Source organism: Barbus barbus (genome assembly GCF_936440315.1).
Source record: "Barbus barbus genome assembly, chromosome: 48".
NCBI classification, from domain to species: domain Eukaryota; kingdom Metazoa; phylum Chordata; class Actinopteri; order Cypriniformes; family Cyprinidae; genus Barbus; species Barbus barbus.
This window is the reverse complement of record NC_136726.1, coordinates 16,797,834-16,813,823: the sequence shown is the minus strand read 5'-3', so window position 1 is coordinate 16,813,823 and position 15,990 is coordinate 16,797,834. Positions and strand designations below refer to the sequence as shown.

Genomic DNA, 15,990 nt, shown 5'->3' with positions numbered 1-15,990 from the left:
GTGACTGAATCTGCTCGGAAGAACGTCGGAGGCGCCCCGTGTTGAATATTCACGATCAGAAATCCTGATGTGTGGGGGGAACCCCGAGGACAAACGTGCATATGATGTTGAGATTATCATGTGAAACGAAACCATATCCAATCAGAAAGCGAGCTGACAGAAGACGGAAGCATAACAAACGCAGTCATGGCGCAGCACAAAAGGATTTGCACTCTATCATCGCAATTTCTTCCTGCCATTACCAAAGACTGGGACTTTGCCATTACTTTAAAGCCTTAAAACTATTCTTTGAATAATTTGTAATTATTTATACTTGTTTACGGAAATGTAATTTTCTTATTGCTTTTCCCTTTTTTAATTTATTTATATATATATATATATATTATTATTTTTTGTTTTGTTTATTATTGTATTTGATGTAATTTGTTATTGTGGCCTAATTCTTTGTTCTAAAATTGCAATAAAAAAAAATCTTGCTTATTCTCAAGTCTCCAGAGATTTAGCGAGATTTTGTCCTCATGTTTGTGTTGTCTCGCATTTTGAAGATCTTATAAGATTTTAAAAATATTTTAGTTTGTACCCAGCATTAGAGCATATAAGGAAAATCCAGAGGTGAACAAGGGCTGATGTGCTAGTTTATATTTGTTGATATGACATTTTGAGTGTAAGAGGGACTTAATCTTTCTTAGTGTAGCAATGCGCTAGCTGTAAAGTTTTTCATTGTCTTGTTAATTTGGCAAAAGTGCATTTGTTAAAAAGAGGAGATATGTTGTCTTGGCAAAGTTTTTTTTTTTTTTTTTCTATGCTCTATATTAGTTGTCTTTAGGGCTTCATGCGTGTGGTGCTGCCATTATTCAAGTTCAACATGTGATTGTTGACTTTGGTTTGTTTTATCAGGCCTTTTTTCATATAATCACATGGACCTGTTCTCATCCCCCACTGAGACTTTGCTTTGCTGCAGTCAAAGCAGTGACTCAGAACATTGCCCCCTCTCTTGGTTTGAACTTGATGACCCTTTGTTTGGGAATGCTATCGTTTCCTCCATGTCGACAAACGACAAAACCACATTCTCACTGCTGCTCATAAAACAAATGCCGACCATGATTCCAGCCTAGAACGACTGTGGTCTCTAAGACGATGAACCTTGTGCTCCCCCCCTCAACATTCCCACTCAAATGTACATAATTTGTGCACTAACATTTTCTTCTCTAAACTGTATTTGAGCTAGCTTTTACTGAGTAGTGTTTCCTTGCAGTTCCTCTTCTCTTTTGGGAGCACTCTAATCCAAAAATACGAGATGTAATTATGATGTTTACAAAAATATAGCTTGCGTAACTAGAGATGATTGCTTTTTGAATTGTGATATATGAGCAAGAAGAGTCGCCCATGCCTACTCCATTCTGGTACCACAAAGATGTTTAGGAGCTATTGTGTGTAGGAGAGGTCTTGATCTATGTGTCTGGGTCTTGACAAGACCGCAGTTTTGGACTCACTGCACTGGGTCTGGACCTTCCTTAATTTACCTTCAAGTTATTTGGTTTCATATGCACCTTTGATCTTGAAGTTACTAAGATCAAAGGTGCTTATGAAACTCAATAACTTGAAGGGTAAACACTGTCCTCCTTCAGATGTACACATTTCAAGACAGGCATAATTCCTCCTAACAGTCAAACTGGTTCTGGTTTGGGCCATGGCCTAATTGTTGACTCAAGCTTTGGACCAGAGTGGGAGTCAAGACCAGACCCTGCAAGACCCAGGCTTAGAGTCCAAAACCCTCTAAGCAGCAAGTTAAGAAGACCTTAAATGATGTTTGTAAGGTTTTCATGACCTAAAGGATTTCTGCAGGACATTTTATTGCAATTTGACACAGATATAAACCCCATTGCCGAAACCTAGAGTTGTGTCTCCAATAACCAGTCTGCCATTTTAATGAATTTTAAAAGAGAAAATACTTTATTGCAGCATTCATTTAAAACACAGAGGAACTTTGCACAGTGGCTGAGTGTCAGTTGACTGCGGTCTTGTTGAGACCCTAATCCAGGGGTGTCTAATCCTGCTCCTGGAGGTCCAATGTCCTGCATATTTTAACTCCAACCAGCTCCAACTTTCTTGCCTGGCAGTTTCTAGAGAGTCTGAAGACCTTGATTAGCTAGTTCAGGTGTTTAATTAGGAATGGAGCTAAACTAAACTGGTTTGGACACCCCTGCCCCAAGCCAAGAACTAGATTCATACCAATGCCAAGTTTACATGGTCTTAAGAGGACTCAAGACCACAAGATCAAGACTTCAACTTTGCTTTGGATACACTGAGCTGGGTGTCATGTCTGGGTCTTATTCTTCCTCTCTCTCCTTATGGATGTCTGCCTCTCATCTACTGTGGTGTTCAATAGTAGGTGCCATTTTACCTTGGATTAAGGTACAACTTTTCTCATAGATCATATTTGGCAAAAATATTGCTTTAGGCTAATGCTTCATCAGTTTGCACTTTGTGGTGCCAAATAAATATTGCCTATTATGTTGGTTTTGGTGTCTACTTGCAAATTCTCCCTATTTTCTATATTTTTATGATAGTTTTGGTGTAAGGGAAATGAACATCTGAGACCATATTTTTACATATTTATTTTGTAAGTGTAGTGTTTAGTCTTGTGTGCATCTATTGTGTTAGATATAGGGAGTGGGCTTAGCTCGAAAGGATGAAATCAGTGGTTATAATTAGAACCAGCTGATTATCCCTGTACCCCATCCTGTTGAGTTTCAACAATAGCCCTTTTATTCAGCTAAAAGAACAAGAGAACTCGCCTGAAGTACGAGACTGTGACCCCTCTCATAATGTCCCTCTCATAATGTCGAGCCCTGTCCCCACCCTGCCGCCCACCCCTGACTTGCTGTCAATATGTTGTCCTTGTTTTAGAATCCTACTTCCTGTCTGTTACCGCCTCTCGCATGTGTAGGATAGTGGGGCTTTTGTGGGGGTTTATGGGTTCTCAAAAAAGCCCAAATGTGGTGCTTGAATTTCAGTGGTGCCAGAACGAAGGCCAAGGCACACAAACTACGGCCCTCTCTCTAGCCTCTAGACATGACTCTGTTGAGGGTAACCGCTGGCTTGCTGACTCTGCAGTGTGCTGGCTCAGTAGGTGCATCTAGGAGGCCTCATATCAAAGCTAAGTTCAGGTTTTATGCATGCCTGACTACTTCACGTCAATCTTTGTAACAGCATGCCCCCTGCATGACTGCCATGTTCTCTGATCTGTCTGGTTGACGCTTAGCCAGGTTCTCAGCATCCACAGTGCCGTCTGGCTTAGGATGGGTCATCACCTCTCTCTCTCCTCCGTAGATCTAGCTGATTAGTTGAGATTTGGAAGCGTATCAGCTGGCTAAATGGTTGGTGTTGGATTTGGGGCAGGGGTACTTGGTGAATCAGCATGAGTGGAAAAAACAGCAGGTGGGATGTCTGATCTCTTCCTGCAGAATAGGGAGGGGAAAGGTATTCTGGGAATTCTGCCGGCAAAGGAGCCGTAGAGGGGTTCAAGTAAAGTAGCCTGGCATCGTATTAGCAGAATAGAAGAGATTAGTCAGTTGTCCAGTTTATAACACCAAAGCTCTCTTCCAAAACCTAGTAAGCCACCTTACTGTCTACTGTCTGCATACTGCATACTGACTGAGTTAACACTTACTTGTGTGTAGCACTTGCGTAGGCTTCTCATAAAAGGCAGAAGGCGTTTGACTAATGCTCAGTTGATTCCAGGTATTAGCATGTTGCTAAGCTAATGGCTCTTATCCGAGCACAAAAACGATGTTGTAATCTTTAAAGCATCCTCAAAAACAGTACTCTTATTCTGTTAGTGGGTTTCAGTCAGATTTCTACTTTTTAAAGAGACCTGAAATTCTGTGCTCTGTTCCAAAAAAACTAGTGAGCTTACAGAGACTGTATTTTAAGGCATAGCCACATTCCCGACATGAAGGTTGTTCAACAAAGTAGGCAACTTTAATTGTGCTAGGATATGTTATTTTATTTATGTTTTAGACAGCATTGCATGTATCCTTCACAAAAAAAATGTGGTCTCAGAATGCATTGTGATGAGCTCAGCTCATGTGTAAAATTGACAATTTTACTTTGTATAACAGGAATTGTTATGCTAACAGTGCCACATTGTTACGTTAGCAACATATTAGTCCATTGAAATCTATTGCAGCTCAAATTTAGAAGGTTAAATGGAACAGAACTTTAGTCACAAGCATGTAAGGCAGTGTGTGCTTGTAAATGTCTGTGTGTGTTGAGTGTGTGTGTATGTGTTGTTCATGTGTGTCTAGGTTAGGAGTGGGGCCTCAGATAACCACAAGGACCTCCTAAAGGCTAATACCTCACCCGGGGGAGATAGCGGAACAATAGCTGGGGGTGGCTTATCATCCTTAGTGAACAGAAGGCGGAGGTGGTGTTAACACTCCAATGTCACTTGTTTCCCAGGCAGCCCTCTGTATTAGGGGCTGCTCCTAGCAATCACATTAAAAGAGATGATTTGTGTCTTACTGTGTTGCCTAATATGTTTTCTCTTGAATCAGCTGAGATTTGGGTGTGGTCTGAATGTCTGTGATAGTGGTTGGGTTTGCAATGTGTTGTGGGTTAAGAGCTGTGGTTTTGCCTCTCTTGCCTGGGTGGAGCGTTACACCCTCTTGCGGCTTGCAGGTGGACAATGTGCTTTGCGGCCAGCCACAAGATTCCACCGAGTGACATATTCTCTGGCATCTGTTTCTACTGGAGTATGTTTGTGTGGAGGAAAAATGGATGGAGTGAGAAAGAAACTCCTCTCCTCTCTGACAGTCTTGCAATTGCAGTAAATTCTCATCTGTTATTCAGCTAAATAACAAAACCTTTGCGACCATTATAAATCCTCACAATTCCACAACAATATGCAGTAAACCGCAAAAATCTGATTGTTTTAATTTGCAAGGCGTTAAAGACACATGTACGTGATCAGTGAACACCTTAGGCTATCTCTATTGTTGAGTCGTGAAAACAGATGCAAATAATGGATTTCCTGTTATTTATTAGCTGCGGTAAAATTTTTACTGAAGCTTTTTAATGGAAGGATCCGGGGGTGACGATTATGAATGTGGGCAAGCTAAAGTGCTCCTAATAGTTATTAGGGTCACAGTTTTATCTGTTAAAAGCCCCAGCTGATCTGCGTCATACGGCCTGTTGCTCAGAGGCTAGTTTGTACTTGTACATAATCAGTGAAATTGAATTTTTTTTTTTAAATAAGTGCGCGCTGTAACTGAGCATTCTGCATTTTCAGAAATGTCATGTTTCTAACTCTCTCACTTTCTTTCTTTTCCACAGTGGCCAGTGCCATGAAACTGAATCCACAGCAAGCCCCATTATATGTAAGTATTGCGTAATTTTTTTTAATGTTTGTTTTTTTCCATTCAGTTAGCATGCAAAACATCTTTGAGAGGTTGCATCTTTAAATTACTCCAAATAAAGATGTAAAGTATGTGAAGTAGTCAACCTTGGTTTTTGGGCAACTAGTTGACCATCCTGACCTATCCCTAGTTGATGGAAACTTCTAATGAAATGTTGTTGCACCAAGGCCTGCTCAGATTCTTCATATTAGGCTGAATCAGCGTGTTCTAATCTTCGTTCAGGGGGAAGGGTGCTGGGTAATTATGTTTTTCTTTTATTTGGTGCTGAACTTTTTAATTAGACTTACTTAAGGCATAAGAAGCTCACATGTCAGCATGATGTCTAACCTAAGACACCACAGTACTTTTATATCAACGGTCAGGACCGGAACAGTTCACAAAAATAAACTGCACTACTTGAACAAATCAGGCCATGTAGATTACTCTGTTTTTTTTGTGCGTCCATGGTAATGTCAACATCCTGCCATGGATGTGACTTTGTTGACTGGTGATCTTGTTCTGAGATGCAATTAAACAGACACACAGGGTATAAAATTCAGTTTATGGCATACCTTCTAATTCTTCTATAAATATTTATTAATTGCCCTTTTTTAAAGTTTTGTATGAACTGACATAAGTTCCAGTCAAGTGATGATTTTTATTAACAAGCCGTTATTTTTCTCATTTGGCGACTGATGTGTAAATTTTTAACCCTGCCTGCAGACCCCGGTAACACTTTAGCATAGGGCCCAATTCTCACTATTTACTAGTTGCTTAATTAGCATGCATATTATTTACACATTGACTGTTTTTAGTGGTTATTAAGCGCATATTCTGAATGACCATATTCTACATCTCTAATCCTACCCAATAGCTAAATTTGAAAGAATTGGACCTTAAAATAAAGTGTTACCCAGATCCCATAAAGCTATCTTAATTTTTCCTACCAGAGAAAGATGATATAACATGTAATTTGAGGTATGATGGTACAGTTATACGTCCTTTGTCAAGAACTATGAAGCATGTCACAGAAGAAGCTATGAGTCGCCGTAAATGAAGCACACAGCTGTGGCTCAGTGCATTTGCTGTGTTCGTGTGTATTAGCATGTGTGTGGTTAAAGCTGCACTTGTGGTTTTTCCATGTTTAGCAGTTGCAGGTGGCTGGCTTAATGATGCATTGTACTGTTTATTCTCGGGTCATCTTGATGAACTCACAAATGTCATCAGTTTCTTTTCATATATTAATGTACATTTTAAGCTTGGAAATGATGTCATATGGAAACAAAGTGTATATTGTAAAGCAGATATCATACTCCTAACAAGACTCGACACATTTGAATTTCACCCCTCATGAACTCTAGAAATTCTAATTGCAGCATCTGTTGTAGTTCCTTTGGTGCTAGCTAGCATGAACAGTTGCTCTGGTTGAAGCGCTACTTCTTAGCTAGCCTCATTTCGTAGCAATTTCTTTCTGGAAAGTTTGGATACATGACTTATCTGCAAAACAAACAAAATCGAGATTAATTTGAAAGTTGTTAGCTACATTACAACTACAAAATCAAACAAAAGCTAGATAAGTTTTTGTATTTCTTTTTTTTTGGTAATTTTCAAAATTTTAGCTACATGATAGCTACAAAAACGAATGACAGCTAGATTCATTTTTGTTGGTAAGATTCTAAGTTTAAGCTACATGACAGCTACAAAAACTAACAAAAGGTAGATTCATTTTCTAGTTCAGTTTTATTGATTGGTCTCTAAATTTTAGCTACATGACAGGCTGCAAAAACAAACATAAGCTAGATTAATTTCAAGTTCAATTTTATTGGTACGTTTTTACGTTTTAACTACATGATGGCTACAAAAACAAACATAAGCTAGCCTCATTTTATAGCAGTTTTTTCAGAAACGTTCTGTTGTTAATAATGGTAGCTTGAGGAGGGTGAGAACTTTTGGATCATGAGTTAGCAGGTGTAGAGACTCTGTACTTTCATGGTTGTTGTAGAGGCTAATGTGAAGGGAGCGCCCTCTGTTCAACACATGACACAGGCTAATTTGCTCTCCTTAATTATAAACAGAGGAATGGTGGTTTTGGGTTTCTGAGGAAGCAAAGACATGTCATGAAACGTAAGCTGCACTTTGAAGTGCTTTTGCACTGAGTCTTAGTCTAAACTTGTTCTGCTAAGTTTGAGCTAAATGCAAGTAGCTAAAAGATGCACAGTGGTCTCTCACTCCCACAGTTCTCTCAGACGAGGCAGCTTACTGAGTGTTGTTTTAAGCACAGGGCGAAAAGGCCAGGCACTCCTCCTTCGGCATATTGACTTGCGAGATTCTGAAATAGACCAACGAACAACTAAAGTATCAACAGTATTTCGAGAACCCCCATGAGCCCACTTCAGGTGCCAAAAATGCTTCCTGAAAAGATGGATCCTATATTCAGCTAAGCCAACGATTCTGAGGAAGATAAATCAGATTCTGGGTATTTTAGATCTTTTGCTTAGAAAGTCTACCAAGGATTAACACACTTAAAATATCTCCAGAACTTTATGCTGCATTAAAGATTTGATGGATTGAAAAATCAACCTTGAATCCTGAAAACCCAAATCCTGTTTGTTTATAAGACAAAGTGACCCAATAAACACACAGACCGGTATCGCTGAATCTGAATCTCCATGTCTTATGGACATAGTTGACACAGTCATCAGGGTGGTCTTTGTTTCATTTGTTTATGCTCTCGCCTTTGGCACTTTTCCTGGTCCAGCACCTGCTATCCATATTGGGCTGCTGTAGTCTAAAAGTGGCCCGTGACTGACTTGTGCATGTTAGCAGTAAAAATAAAATATATTTACAACCAAAGAATGTTTCTGGCTTCTAATATGAAGATAGCGTCCATCAGTAACATATTTCTAGAGGCCTATGTATGCGTCATCAACAAAGTGTGGGCTTGGTTAGCCTCAGGACGTAGCAGTCAGATTCCTAAACTTTATGCATGTCGCTTAGATCAAAGGGTCACCATAACGGCTTCTCATGCAAGTTGGTCATATGACCTGGCCATAAAAAGCCCTTCCCACACCCAGGGATTCAACCGGTAAGGAAACAAACTTATTTCTCGTGATGCAGTTTGTGGCCTTAATGTCTGGTCTTTCTCTCCACCTTCACCTGCTCCTGTAGTTGTCACAGCAGCATCAGGAATGGGACACTGGGTGTGTTAACAAGTGTAGAATGTTGGTAATGTAAGTTTAGAGCCTAAGGTTATTTTTGTTGGCAATAATGTTTGTCATAGTATGTCTTTAATTTTTGAAAGGATAGTTGAAAGGATAGTGAAAATTCCGTAAACCCATAAGACCTTTCTTCAGCTTCGGAACACAAATTAAGATATTTTTGATCAAATCCAAGAGCTTTCTGACCATGCACAGTACAAAGATCATTATAATTTTTTTTTTTTTTATCAAAAACATCTTAATTTGTGTTCCAAAGATGATGAAAGGTTTTACAGGTTTGGAATGACATGAGGGTAAGTAATTAATGACAGAATTTTCATTTTTGGGTGAACTATTCCTTTAACAACTAATAATTCCTTTAATTTTAATGTTTTTTTTTATTTATTTACATTTTATTTTATTATTTAAATATGTATTAATTGTCAAAATAATAATAAAAAACTGTAAAAGAAAAATAGTAGTAGTTAAAAATAATAATAATAAAATATTAACCCCATAAAATGTATCTATTTATTTATGCAATAATAATAATAATAATAATAATAATAATAACCTCAGAATATTGAATTACAGGTTTTTATTTGTATTTTTTACTTGTCGTCATAATAATAATAATAATAATGACCCCAGTTAATGAAATTGAATTACGCTTTTTTTTGTTTATTTCATTTGTATTTGTCAAAAGAATAACAATAACTGCAACAGTAATAAAACCAGAATATTAAACTGAATTAGATTTTATTTTCTATTAATATATATATAATAATAATAATAATAATAATATATTTATTATTATTATTGCTTTTGTTACATGAAATCCTATTGAAATAATTAATATTATTAAATTTAGTATTTTAATAAAGCATTCACACTTTCATTTGCAGAATAAATTAATGTTAAATAATAAAATTGGTCCACTGTTGAGCACCAACACATCAGAATTGAATATTAATGTAACTATAGAAATGTCAGTTGGGATTTTTCAGACTTTTCTCCAGACCTATAGTGCACAGGAGTTAGTCTCACTATGAGGATTTAGCCATGTCTCCAAATCACTCCGTGGCTGTGATCATTGTCAGCCAAAAAAAGCAGCTGACTGGCATTTGGCAAGGGCACTATGTGGCTTTTGCAGCCTGGCCAATGAAATCATCTCTCGTTAGGATGTCCCACTGCTTGCGTCACGCTCTGAAGGCCCTGTGTGTCAGACAAAACTTTGTGGCCTAGCATAGTAGCTAGGTAAATGCAGTGTGGGAATGCTAGCTTGTTACTTTGGTTTTAGATCGTATAAACAATCCGTCTGCTTAGACAGCCCTGTCAAACTTATGTCAAGCCACTCTTTCTCTGGTTTATTTATTTTTTTTTATCTTATGGTACTTCATTCTCTCTCACTCTCACTCACTCTCATAGTCTCATTCTCATTCACAAGCATACTATAAATAAGTGGCGATATCTTAGACGGAGGGTAGACTTTCTTCTTGTCACGCCTGGCGATTTGTTGCTGGTGTCAAGTGTCGGGTGACAGTATTGTAAATTGCTTGTGCATACAAACTGTGAGTTATATTCCAGGCCAAATTAACATTTGTTTTATTTTGTTTTTGTCTGGTTTGTTTGATTGTTGCTACTTGGTTTGAGGCTAAACTCATCTATTTCTATATCTATCCTTTTTGAATGTAACATCAAACAGTATCATATATATTATTTATAAATAAACATTTTTGTTATAACTATCATTTAATTAAATAGAAAGACGCTTAGAAATTGTTTATTTTTTACATTTTTGTGTTTATTTGTTTTTGTTTTCTGTTGTTTTTTTTTGGTTTTTATTTTTGTTTTGCTTTGCTTTGCTTTGTTTTGTCTGTTTACCTTCCAGCCAAAAACAGGAGTTAATAACAACCACAATTCTTTCAAAAGATATATTATAGTAGTTTTCAATACCATAAATTAGAAGTGACATTTAAAGTATGTGAAGAGTAAAAAACTGTCACATACACACTCATACACACCCACCCTCGACACATGTTGAACTTTTATGACAGTAAAGCTATAATTATGAGGGTGGGGAAAAGCTGATGACTGTTTTTTTCAGCATTTGTTGATATGTATATAGGCTGCCGTTCTGTCGCCGCTTTATTTATAATGAAATGCATCTCTTTTAATGGACAGGTGTTGATGCCTCCCTGTTGTTTGAGGATTCAGTAATGATTTTTAGGAGTTAATGCTTTGCGTTGTGTAATTTTCTGCACCCACAGACTGCTTTTAGTCTTTCGAGAGAACACTAGAAAGACTTCTTACTCCTTGATTGGCGCACTTCCACCATAATTTAAAATTTCATTGGATTATTTTTCTGCCTAATAGTGACAGATATTAAACATTTAAGCAGTAATTCTTTAAATGCTTTATATGATCTATTTTCTTTTTCTTGTTCAGGGTGAGTGTCTGTTGACTGTCCAGCTCTGTGAGGAAGAGTGTGTCGAGGATGAGGAGGATGTAGAGTTTTACCTGCTATTCTCCGGCTCCACCCAGAGACACGTTTCCAGCACTTTGAAAGTCAGCCATGTCACGCTGCAAGCCGTGTGCCCAGGTCAGTATTTAAAACCCCAACGGTCACACAACACATTCCGCATACAGTATTTTATCAGTGTTTGATAATTGTTAGCTTCTTCCTGGAACCAGACGCTCATTACCTGCGGAAAGCGACTCATTTACATTCCAGTCATGCTGGACCTGGTCCAGGCATTGCTTGGCATGTTGTCATTTTGCCCAATTATTCACCCGCAAAATTGTCCAGGTTACCACAGGGCAACCTCTGTATTACTGTGCTGAGCACATGCTTGAGCTGATTCAGATGTTCCAGTGCTGCTTCTGAAGATTCATGGACAAGGAGTATCTATTAATGAACAGACACATTCTTGCTTAATGTAGTAATATGTTGAAAGAGGTGGAAGAAAATATAACCCGAGTCTACAAGAATATACAGATTTTTTTTCTTTTATTATTGGTGCAAGAATAGACTTGTGAGGGAGGGTTTGTTTTTTGTCCTGCGCAATATTTATTTAGTTAGTTAGTAATTAGTCATGTAGTCATTTTTTCCTTTTTTTTTTTTTTATTAAAATATATGACTTGCTAAACAGAATTGTAATAATTGGCTTAAGTGTAGAACTTAGTAATATTTATAGTTTTGACCACATATGTGACCTTGGACCACAAAACCAGTCTTAAGTCGCTGGGGTATATTTGTAGCAATAGCCACAATACATTGTATGGGTCAAAATTATCGTTTTTTTTTTTTTTTTTAATGCCAAAAATCATTAGCATTTAAGAAAATATCATGTTCCATGAAGATATTTTGTTAATTTCCTACCATAAATATATAAAAACTTAATTTTTGATTAGCAATATGCATTGCTAAGGCTTTTATTTGGACAACTTTAAAGGTAATTTTCTCAATATTTAGATTTTTTTTTTGCACCCTCAGAATCCAGATTTTCAAATAGTTGAATCTCGGCCAAATATGGTCCTATCCTAACAAATCATACATCAGTGGAAAGATTATTTATTCATTTTTCAGATTTATAAATCTCATTTATCAATATAAATAAATCAAATTTCCAAAAATGGACCCTTATGATTGGTTGTGGTCCAGGGTCACACATTGTCCAAGGGCTAGTGGAGAAAGGTTATTTAATTTGTTTGGTATGTTTTAGTTTGTTTGATATTCTATTTTATTTATTTATTTTGTCACATTATAGTAGGGGAGGGTTTATTTTTCTGTCATTTTATTTTATTTTTCTGATGGATGGAAGGGGGTTTTGTCTTTTTGTTTTTGTTTGCTTCATTTATTTGTTTGTTTGAGTGTTTTATTTATTTATTTTATTTTTTTTGTTGTATATTTTATTTGATTTTCAAAAATGAAATGAATGACCTAAGCGATTTTAAATTTAATAAATTATTTCAGTTTTTCATTTAATTTGACTGAGGGATGGTGGGGAGGGTTTATTTTTCTGGTTTTGTTTCTTTTTGTTTGATTGCTTTATTTATTTTTCATGTTTTTGTTTGTTTGTATATTTCATTTATTTTTCAAAAAAAGAAAGGAGGGATCTAAGCAATATGTAAGAACTATAAGCCTTTACTTAGCAACAGCCTAGAACATCCTGCCAGCCACTTAGGGATGCCCTAGCAACCAACTATAACACCCTGAGCAACCGTTCATTAACAGGCACAATCCGTTACTGTAATAAACTGAAGATTTATCTTGTACCCCATAATGTTATTGAGACATTTTTGCTTTTTGGGGAATGGGTAGCATTGTGATCTATCTTGTTAAATAAAAAAACGAAATCACAATTTAGCCAGTATTCAGAGTCAAACAATTAATACATTTCAACTGTAGCCCCTGAGCACTTCCACAGAGGGTCACCATACATACAGTGTTATGGAATCCAGTGCAGACGTTTGGCACCGGTTTTGTAATCTCTACTCTGGCTGAGCGTTTCAAGCTTTTCAGCAATGCATTAAGAGCACATGAAGAATGGCCCTACTATCGTCCGCCTCAGGTGCGCCACTGTTGGCCCGTCAGGGTAGACTTTCAACTAGGGCTGGTCCGAATACCATTTTTTGAGCTTCGAGTATTCGGTAGTGATCAACATCGAATATTCGAAGCTTCGGTGGGAGGGGGCTGAATATATTCTTATCTCTAATAAAGGCAGGAATCTCTCTGTGTGTGTCTGTCTGTTGCATTTTTATGTCGAGAACCGTTCATCCAACTGCTGGGGACGCAAGGGAGTGCAAAGTCGCATTTTTGTGTAATATGGATACAGGCAAGTCGCGACACTTTCAGAATGAATAAAACTTTAATAAATGACAGAACAGCACAAGCCGAAAGCCGGGCGCTACATGCGGCCCGGGCAGGGTTTATATTATTTAAGAACGAACACTGCACTATAATACAAAACAATAACAGGTCTGTTAGAGCAATACTTTAAATAAGGTATAGCCCAACATTTATCAAACAAACAAATAACTCCCAAATTAGCAGCACAGTAAGGCGCCGTAAAGGGTAGGCTATTTAAATAAAAGAACGAAAAATGAATTAACAAAGTTCAACGAATTGTAATAAATAAAGACACGGCAGCAGCATACTTTCAATAAAATCACACATTTTAATTAACGAACAGTTTAAATAAAATTAAATGAATTCCCTTATAGAATAAAAACATTTTAATAGTCTAAATAAAATAAACAAAATAGTCTTTACAAAGTAAAACTTTTAAATAAATCACTCCCAAATCGGATATTAGCAGCACATTTTTTAAAATAAGGTAGCCTAACATTTTTCCAACAAAATCACTCTTAAATCAGAAATTAGCAGCAGAGTAACACCGACACCATAAAAGGTATGCTAGTTAAATAAAAGAACAACAAATAAATTAACAAAGTTCAACAAACTGTAATAAATAAATGACAAGGTAGCATTATTTAGTGTTTAAATAAAATAAAAAAATCCCTTATACAATAAAACAAAATGTAATGGGCTAAATAAAATAAGCTAACGTTAGTTCACATTTCAATAAACGAACAATTTTACAAATCAAACTTTCAAATAAATAAAATCAGGTTGCAAGCTGAAGCTAGAAAAGCTACCTATTTAGCTACACTCTTTTCAAGTTGTGTGCAAGAAAGATGAGCTTGTCTACATTTTCGGGCAAAAGCGAACTTCGGGTCTTGTTAACGATGTAGCCAGCTTTTGAAAAAATGCACTCTGACGGAGTTGAAGTGGCCGGAACGCAAAGGAGGTGTTTGGCTGTAAATGCCAGTTTAGGGTAGCGGTCACTATTTTGCTTCCACCATGCAAGCGGGCCCGACTGTAGCCTACTTTTGTAGCGTCTTTTAAATATTGCTCCATCTCTTTTTTTTGCGCCGTCTCCATGTTCTCCTTCCTCTTCGTCATCGGACTCCATCAGCATTAAAATCTCCTGATGTTTTTTTTGGTGGTGGCGCCGCAGTCTCCTCTTCTCTATGGCTTGCAGACAGCTCTTCCACATTCCGATCGGTCTGTTGCTGGTGCAGATGTTCAGCCAGGCGGACAACCTATTAATTAGCATTTTTTTAGTCAAATTATGCATTGTGCACGAGATGAAGTAGTGTAGCAAAATCATCACATTAAATTACATTTAAATTATTTACTAATAATTTAATATAAAATATTAGTCTAACCTCAATGTAGACCAGGTCCTTCTTCTCTTTAATCACGATGTTGGCGTTGCTGCAAGGGCTAGTCATTAAAGCGCGAATGAGAACCGTTTCGCAGGGATCGATGTCACGTGTTAATTATTATTTTTATTTTTTTTCGAATATTCGAATCTCAAAATGAAAAATCGAATGCCATCCCTCCAAACGAATATTCGAATATTCGAATATTCTGGTCCAGCCCTACTTTCAACCCACTGTCTCTCTGCTGGAGGTCCATACTTTTGGTTGATTCCAAATGTTTGGCTGCTAAGAGGCCTTTATCGGCAAAAATGGCTCATATGCTTTGAATCCAGATGGATGTCCCACTTAGATGTTTTGGTCAAACAAATGTGCTGCTGGTGAGTGTAGACGTGTGTATCTACACATTGATTTTCCGCTTTGACAGAAAAGGCGCTCACTAACCAACTCTGTCATCGCCATGCTTGTCGCAGTGACACCTCATAACTGTAGTGAAACAACACAGGCCTCTTGGCAGCCCTCGTGGTGAAGTTCTAATTGTTTATGAATGTTGTTTTTATAGTATGTCACCTCTGTCTCCGGCTGGAAATGAGTGGTGTTAATGCAGGAACATTTCTCAGTAATTATAGCCATCGCCGCTCAACCATAGGCACTTAGTCTCCTTTTTGTCTGTTGATGTGTAGCTGCCAAAATATTTAAAGGGGTCAGGGCTCGCAGAATCACTAGCCCCGACGTCCCGGGGCTATTGTGTTTTCCAGTCGGGCTACCAAAATGTATCACTGCCCTGCCCGACGGACTACCTTAAATACAGGGCTCCCACGAAGTGTTCCCTCTAAGCTGAGCGCGCGCAGAAGAAATAATGTGCCTTGCGCACACAAAAATGAGTTGGGAAGCCATTTTATTGAATGCTGCCAGTAAAAGGGAAAGAATAGCAATGCTCGGGCAAACCGCTGATGTCACGACAGAGTTAGAACAGGTTTCATAGAAAGAGAACGATATGCACCAAATGAGTCGCTGTAGAAACTGAATATTTCAATGGTTGAAGTGCGCTCAACACGAGAGTCAATATAAACGCAATGACATGTGAAATAAAACGTCCTCATGTATTAAAGAAGAGTGGCTTGAGTAAGTGCTGGAAATAGCGAAGGATGGGCAAAGAACGGTAA

At 37.6% G+C, this 15,990-nt stretch overlaps 1 protein-coding gene across 6 annotated transcripts in view; it reads left to right on the top strand.

Annotated features, from left to right (window-relative positions):
- LOC306866917 (A-kinase anchor protein 13-like) overlaps positions 1-15,990 on the top strand; it is a 99,564-nt gene that overhangs the window by 15,266 nt on the left and 68,308 nt on the right. For all 6 annotated transcript variants that reach the window (XM_079412359.1, XM_079412360.1, XM_079412358.1 and 3 more), the window contains exons 2-3: positions 5,338-5,381; positions 11,045-11,198. In XM_079412359.1, coding sequence (XP_079268485.1) covers positions 5,349-5,381; positions 11,045-11,198 — 187 coding nt within the window. In that variant the 5' untranslated portion in view covers positions 5,338-5,348. The remainder of the gene's footprint in view (positions 1-5,337; positions 5,382-11,044; positions 11,199-15,990) is intronic.